The sequence below is a fragment of the Gadus morhua genome, chromosome 16, assembly GCF_902167405.1.
Source record: "Gadus morhua chromosome 16, gadMor3.0, whole genome shotgun sequence".
Taxonomy (NCBI): Eukaryota; Metazoa; Chordata; class Actinopteri; order Gadiformes; family Gadidae; genus Gadus; species Gadus morhua.
The window spans coordinates 4,299,557-4,307,571 of record NC_044063.1 but is presented as its reverse complement, the minus strand read 5'-3'; the positions used below and the strand labels follow the sequence as shown (position 1 = coordinate 4,307,571).

At 46.0% G+C, this 8,015-nt stretch overlaps 2 protein-coding genes across 5 annotated transcripts; one reads left to right on the top strand and one right to left on the bottom strand.

Annotated features, from left to right (window-relative positions):
- The first annotated feature begins 61 nt into the window (after positions 1–61).
- Positions 62–3,321, top strand: aqp11 (aquaporin 11). The gene is made up of 3 exons (XM_030381829.1): positions 62–1,057; positions 1,353–1,469; positions 1,829–3,321. The coding sequence occupies exons 1-3, from the start codon at positions 451–453 to the stop codon at positions 1,930–1,932; spliced, it is 828 nt and encodes a 275-aa protein (XP_030237689.1). The 5' UTR covers positions 62–450; the 3' UTR covers positions 1,933–3,321.
- Positions 3,050–7,899, bottom strand: clns1a (chloride channel, nucleotide-sensitive, 1A). 4 transcript variants are annotated; one of them, XM_030381834.1, is made up of 8 exons: positions 7,479–7,899; positions 7,253–7,389; positions 6,070–6,207; positions 5,855–5,965; positions 5,534–5,536; positions 4,907–5,080; positions 3,968–4,040; positions 3,050–3,678 (listed from the first exon to the last, which is right to left on the bottom strand). In XM_030381834.1, coding segments are annotated over exons 1-8 (756 nt in total). In that variant the 5' UTR covers positions 7,598–7,899; the 3' UTR covers positions 3,050–3,677. The 4 variants fall into 4 exon arrangements, with proteins under 4 accessions (XP_030237694.1, XP_030237692.1, XP_030237690.1 ...); XM_030381832.1 differs by having other exon boundaries at positions 5,534–5,539; positions 7,479–7,898; XM_030381830.1 differs by lacking the exon at positions 3,050–3,678 and having other exon boundaries at positions 3,964–4,040; positions 5,534–5,539.
- Positions 7,900–8,015: the final 116 nt, after the last annotated feature.

Here is an 8,015-nt window from a genome sequence, read left to right as displayed (position 1 = left end):
AAAACAAAACATGTGGCCAATTATGTTTTAAAGTAGGGTTCAGACATTTAACATGACACTGTTATTTTTGTGACATTTGCATTAATGGCCTTAATAGGCTACTATTAGGCCGAAGGTAGAATACAAAGAAAAGTGAAATGTGTGCCTGTATCCTATTTAAGAAAGAAGGAAACAAAAGTGCAACGCTGTGCAAATACCCGAATCATGTGTGATGGAAAAGGAAGGAAGTAGGAGAGTAGAAGCATACATTATGAGGTGACGGTGGAATTTGTGGGGTTGGGGGGAGGAGGAGGAGATCCACTTCCGCATGTGAGCAGGACCTGGCCACTCCAGCATCACTTTCCACTCGGGAACGGATGCATCGGCCCCGACAGTGCGGAGGATAAGGAACAAACGAAGGAGGAGAACCAGTTACCAGTTCCACCCCTGACATCACGGGCTGTTGTGGAGATGGCGAACGGGGACGTGGGGGTGTCTGTGTGCGTTCTCGTGGGGGTGGTCCTGCTGTGCGAGGCATCCCGCAGGCTGCTGAAGAAGAGTGCACTGTTCGCGGAAACCGCACTTGAGGTGTACGCTGTGGAGTTTGTATCCACGTTGCAGCTTTGCTGTTGCACGCATGAGCTCAAGCTGTTGGCCGAGGTAGGACGCGTGGAGCCGCGACTCTCGCTGACGCTCACTTACCTGGCGTGCGTGGTACACGGGCTCACCTTCGGCGGCGCGCTCGGTAACGCCTGCGGCGCGCTCGAGCGTGCCTGCAGCAAAAGGATCGCGGGCAGGTGTGCCCTGCAACGGGTCGCGTGTCAGTTCGCTGCGGCGTGCGTGGCTCGCGCGGTGGTGCCACAGGTGTGGGGTCTCGGTCTCTCGGACCTCCACCTGCGACACAAGCTGCTCGGCTTCCGGTGCATCAGCCAGATCCGTGCTACTCTACCGCACACCGCCGCGGTGGAGTTCGCGGGCGCCTTCTGCGTGCATACCGTGATTTCCCGCACGCAGGCGGTGGAGGAGAAATACCGTGTGCACTTGATCTCGGTTGTCGTCACCACTCTGGTGTACGCAGGTAGGGTGTTTATGTGCTCTGCAAGGGTTGGGGCTTTAGTTCGGGGGGTAGGATAGCGTAGGACTTACCCGTCAGGTTCAGGGTTCGATTGCAATATTATCAGGGAGCATCCTTGAAGATGCCCCTCCCCCCCTATTGGGGGGGTGTGTGTGTGTGTGTGTGTGTGTGTGTGTGTGTGTGTGTGTGTGTGTGTGTGTGAGAGAGAATGGGCCAGTGTTAATGTGTGCTATATATATCTATATGTGTGCATTTATAAATATGTATGTGTGTGCATTTATAAATATGTGTGTTCCAGGTGGTAGTGTGAGCGGGGCAGTGTTTAACCCCTCGCTGGCCTTCTCTACCCAGTTCCCCTGCAGTGGGAACTCCTTCCTGGAGTACAGTCTGGTGTACTGGGCTGGTCCACTGCTAGGTAAACAGGCTGACACTACTGCTACGCCTCACCTAACGTTTAGCTGCCAGGTTACCAGGCTAACGCCACTGTTAAAGCTAAGCTCATGTTTAGCTACTCTTAAAAGGTGTGATGTTGATCAGCCATTAACAAGTCGCTTTAAAATCGACCCTCTTGTGACATCACACATGGGAGTGTCCAACCAGATGTAGGTTAAGTAGAGCAGCCTACAAGTTGGCACGGCTGATCTACACAGCATACATCCGGGTGGACAATGAAGACCATTATTTGTCTATCTACCTTTAACTATGTCTCCTTTTAACTTTCATCTAATCATCCTTTAAATTCAATATCTCATCCCTCTCCATCTTCTGCGTTAGGAATGTTGACGTCGTTGCTGGTGTTTGGCCCAGTCGTTCCGATGTTGTGGCCGACTTCTGACCCCACTCCCTACCGCCCTCTGGAGACTAAGAAGGGGAAATGAGAAGAATGACCACCACTGTGGGGGTCAGAGGGAAACATCGAGATATTAATGAGCACTGAAGGTCTATAACCACATGTGTAGATCCACCTCTGGCGAAGCAGGGCATTGCAAAGATTTGTGCCATTGCAAAGATTGGCTGAAATGGTGTCAGGTATTTGCATGATGAGTATGACAACTGATTAATGGTGCCATGTGTTGTTTGGGACGTTTTGACTAAGCATGGTTTACTATTCCATTTTATTTAAAAACGGGTGAATGTTGGTGCCTTGCACAGAGCACTTCTTTATCAATAGGTTATTAGATAAGGACTATAGACACTACTGTAACTACTTGATAACTAGTTTATGTTGATACACTGATTATTTGAGTTAATGAGCATATGACAAATAATTAAACCTCAAAATTGTATTAAATGTATGGAAAAGTTACGACTAATCACCTATTCACTGTGAAGATTTATATGTTTCACTGTAATGCGAGTAGTGCATGGTAATGTTTCTTTGAATGTTGTTTTTAAAGCACACAATCACTTATTAACTGCCACGGGTGACATTGCAATTTGTTTCTGATTGGCACCAAGGGATGTCGCTTCCGATGAAGAGATCCAAGAAACTGAAACTGACTTGGGGACCACAAACAAATAGATGTCCCAAAGAAGCATGTACTATTGAAGTTGGATTTTCTATGGGAAGCTTTACGACATTCCATTATGAATTTATTATTTTTATATCTTTCATTTGGTGTTCGAGGATTTGACCCTGCTGAAGTGCCGTTTGGCAAGGCTTTTAAAGAAGTTAGCTGCTGGTTCTGACAAGACAATTTTAAAATGTGAGCTAAATGGTCAACTGTTATAACAAGTCTATAATTCACTTTATTTGTACGTTTGTCTGTTAATTTAGTGTCAAATAAAACCATGGAACTTGAATTACGAAAAAGCTTGGAAGCTCTGATTTAGAATAAATTACCATTTTACCGTGTAACATTTAAATGTCTGCTATAACTTTACAGTGAATCAGTTGCAACATTTAACAAAAACAAACCTCAGTTTAATTAAATCACTTAATACATTTAAACGGGTAACAAAGTGAAATTACAGAAGTGCTCAATGTAAAAATTGTGAACTTTTTGTAGAAAAATTATTTATTAAGTTTTTATACAAAGACGGCTGTTCTTCTCAGGGACAATGACATATAAAGTTGGTCTAAAAGGTACAAAACACACAAAAAGACCAAAAATAAGATACAACTACATCAGAGGCTGCGTCTCAATACTTTACAGACGCCTACTGGAATGGAACTAGTCTACAGTCACGTCTCAACAGTCCAGCAGATCATAACAGGTTGAGACTCTGCGATCCTGAACTTGGATGCACTTGTGACAGTAAGAGCTGGAAACGAATACAATACAAGATCCAGCGTGTTTAATATAAAACATATTGAAACGTACGATATGTTAGGCTGTTTTGTTTTCAGGGTAGATAAATACGCCATGTCAATAAACCAATAAGCGTGACACAAGCTCTACAACACTGGAGGTCACTTTGTGTGCTAGATAATCTAGATAAGAGCCGATGTTAGTCTATCGCGTTGACGAAAAAGAGTGGCGCTTCATTCTTTGAGGTTGTGAGACAGGGCGGGAGACCAGGAAGTGCTGTGACACCGGGTAGGGGGGGGAAATTGCCGTCTTTTAATCGTCCTTACCTAAAATGCAACATCAACCCTGAGTGCTGCACCAGTAGAACGCCATCTAGAGAGGGAAAACAGAACGACGGCATGAAGAATGCAAGCCGCGACCGTCGATTGTAAACAAACACCATTTTGGTAGTGATCTAGTGATCCTGGCAGAGCTCACCAGGGAGGCAAACACGACCGCTGTTCTTCAAGTTGTTCAAATCATGAAACATTTTCCTATTATAGTTTAGGGTCATCACCTAAATGTACTCAAGTGGGCGACTGGTCTTGATAAATGATCATCTTATTATTTGTTTGGATATTCTAACAGTCTTAAAAGTAGCTCGAGGTAGCTAGTGGCTTACCAGTGATCCACGTCCGCATCTGCATCTTCAAACTGTCCGGCCTCAGCGGATCCTCCCTCCACATCCATCCCATCTGAAACACACGCCTAGCGTAAACCAGCCGACTACAAACACCTGGCCAACAACGTCCCAAACTAAAACATCAACAAATAGAAAGAACATACAAACCACCTTACAAGGACCACAAAGCCCCTTGAACCATCTCAGACACCAACACATGGACCACACAAACCATCTGACCAGACACCAACACATGGACCACACAAACCATCTGACCAGACACCAACACATGGACCACACAAACCATCTGACCAGACACCAAGACACAAACCATCTGACCAGACACCAAGACACAAACCATCTGACCAGACACCAACACACAAACCGTCTGACCAGACACCAACACATGGACCACACAAAGCATCTCACCAGACAACACACAAACCATCTCACCAGACACCAACACACAAACAATCTGACCAGAACCAACACACAAACCATCTGACCAGACACCAACACACAAACCGCCTGACCAGACCCCAACACACAAACCGTCTGACCAGACACCAACACACAAACCGCCTGACCAGACCCCAACACACAAACCATCTGACCAGACACCAACACACAAACCGCCTGACCAGACACCAACACACAAACCATCTCACCAGACACCAACACAAACCGTCTGACCAGACCCCAACACACAAACCATCTGACCAGACACCAACACGCAAACCATCCCAATCTACACACACCACCCTCACAGAAGTGTTGTTATGACCGACACCATATATTTTAATCCAATGCTTGCTGCGGTACCACGCCATTCGATACTAAACCCATTCAACAGCAAATCACGGATAAACCGCAAACGTCAAAGAATAAAAATAATGTCAAAACGTTCAATACTAAAGAAATATATACATCTTTAAATACCCTCGAAGTCACCGCCGGTGTTGTCGGTCCGTACGCCGGCCATGTGGAACTGCTGGGCGACGGACCGGGCCAACATGCCCTCCAGACGGCTGAGGGTGGCTTCGCCCTCAGAGTTCAGCGACGAGAGACCCTCCTCACAGGTGTAGAAGGAGGGGATGTCGCCCCGACCGTGCTCTGGAGGCGGGGGAGACAGAGCAGTAGGGAACGGAGAGGGATGAAGAGAGAAGGAAATGAGATGCAGTGAGAGAGGGGATGAGGCGAGAGAGGGGGGAAATTGAGATGAGATGAGGAAGGATATGGATACGCAGGGTGAGGTCGAGTGGAAGGAGAGAAGGTTGGAAGGTACAGAGAGATGGAGAGAGGATGACAGTGTGATTACTTCTGTGATTCAGGTGCGTTTAAAATTAATGTCTTTGAAAACGCATGATTGCTTCTGTGACGAATCATCTCAAACGGGTTATTAAGGCACGACTTATCACAGGAGGGATGCTTATCGATACTCAAGGACTCCATTGGCGATACATGGCACACAAATTTCCTCTGAGAACCAAAAAAAAATTGGTTCTCAGAGGAAATAAGCAGGCAAAGTATAAATTATTGAAAAATATGAGTTGTTATACATCTTACCAGCTTCTTAACAAAGGAACCCGGAGCAGCAGGCGGGGAACAGACCGACAGACAAGTGAGAGATCGAGTTAGTGACCGAAACAACCATTAAAACCTCATCCATAACAGCTAGCATAACAGCCGCTTTGTAAACACTCGCTACCCCTTCTGTGGTTTAGTGTATCTCACCACAACATTTCCAGCGTTCCACAGAACTACTACGACAATAGCTGTCCATGCAATTGAATTCAGACTGTGTGGAGGAAAGCATGTCGGTAAGTGTTACGAGAGAAAACAGTTTGTGTGTGAGAGTGAGTGAGTGAGTGAGTGAGCGAGACTCACCAGCCTCCTCCACGTCGTACTCCTCTCCTTCAAAGTCGTTCTCAGAGTCCTCATCATCTGGGTCGGGGTGCAACGCCTGGCACTCACACATCGCAGAGAACATGGGCTCCACTGCACAGAAGACACACGCGCAACACACACGTCAGTCTTTATCTCTTGAGATTCGTTTTATCGCTGGTCTCCTGCTGGTTTTGTCCCGTTTCTTTTGTACTCACATGCTGCCTTGTCGCTGGGCACAAATCTGATCTCGCTGATCACTCCCTCTTCATCATCACCAGCACCACCATCATCATCACTGGCGTCTTCATCCTCTTCATCCTCAGCATTCTCTCTCATCTCTGCATCGTTCTCATCTGTGTGCGAGATGTTTACGAGGATAAGGATACTATCCTTCCTTGAAAAAAGGTGGCTCTGACAAAGATCATCCAATTTAGAACATGAGCCCATCAGCTTAAAGGGCCAGTGTGCAGAATCGAGGTGGCCACGAGCGGTGAGGTTGCAGATTGCAGCCAGCTGAACACCCTCTACTCACCTCTCTCTTTCCAACGACTACGTCTACCTGTATTGACCTCTATTGCGTAAGGTGCCAGTAAGTACTTCCGAAATTATGTTATCGTCTACGACAGCATCGTGGCAGTGTGTCAATTGATGAGGTTCTTTGATAGATGAATTGTACAGAGTTATTTAGCCAGTAATGTAAAGCTATTAGTACTTTTACAATGAAAGTGATTGTTGTTGCCGTTCTTTCCCACGCAATAAAATAATTACAAATCCATGAGCTGAATTTCAATTTTGCAATATTGTGTGGAGCTCTGTCTGTGCAGCGGTTCCGAGAGGGGGTTAGGCTTCTAGAACACCGTTAGTATAACGCGGCGGTGGGCGACAGGGTTATGCTTCTTTGAGACACAGTATAACACCACTGGGTGAGGTGCAATTAATAAACAACATTGTTCATTATAACACTCCTACACAACATTTTCTTAAAAATGCGTTCCCTCTACAGACATTTGTCCGACTGGACCCCTCTCCCATGTAGATATAAAGAATTCAAACTAAAGTGACGAAAACACAAACAATCATATTTTCATGAGATGAATGTTATTTTCCATTTAATTTCCAGTCCATACCACTCATTTATACACACTGGACCTTTAAACAATGATACACATTGTTTAAATGTGTAAAAAACTAGGGATACACACTATGTGTGTGTACACACACAGACACACACATAGTTTGTATCCCTAGTTTTTTGGGATACACACTATCCCAAAAAACTAGAATTGAATCTCTGCTTATTAACCAACTGTTTTATCAGGGGTAACGTTAGATTATCAATTATGAACGATTGCAGGGAGAGTGCATTTGTGTGGCCGTGTAAAAGTCCCTTCTACTCACCGTTGAGCTTGGCATTCACCATAACGTACAGGTGTTCCTGCGGGTAAGTTCCCAGGTCTCGGGAAATGGCATGTAGCCCGATAGTCGGGTACTCCAGAGAGAAGCCCATCCCGGTTCCGTCAAACCACGACAGACGCCTACCAAACACAACAACATAGCATTTATCATCGTATACGGTCAGAGCAGAAGTTGGACAAGCTGATCGACTGTGTAACTTCACACTTACGTTTCCGCGACGTAGAGGGTACCACAGCCCAAACCCTTGCCATCTAGGATGGCACTAGTCTCGGCTTGCTCGTGTCTCACTCCATCGGTGGGAGGAGAAACACTTTTCAGCACCACCATGTTGTTGAAGTTTACGATACCGGACTATCAACAAAAAGTGGTGACCTATTTAGCAACCGAAAAGCTCAACAATGTGCAGCGACGCTTTAATACAATGGCTGTCCGATGTGGGTGCGTCGGACGATCTGCTTTGACTCCGTTTAAACGTGGGAGATGCAGAGTTAAATAACCTTGCTGTTAAAGTACCGAGTAGTCTTGTTGTCACTCGGCAGAAAGAATTGTTTGGTTCAACAACCCGCGTGTTCCGCTCGGGGTGAAGATCGTTGCAGGTGCGTCAGAGGCGCGTCCCCGTAGAAGAAGACGCAAAAGAGCGCCACAGGATGAAATAAGAGGTGAAGGCGAATATGTTGCTGCCCCCACCCGCCTGGATGAGGAACAGCGGACTTGAGTTATCTTGGCTTAAACATGAATCTTTTTC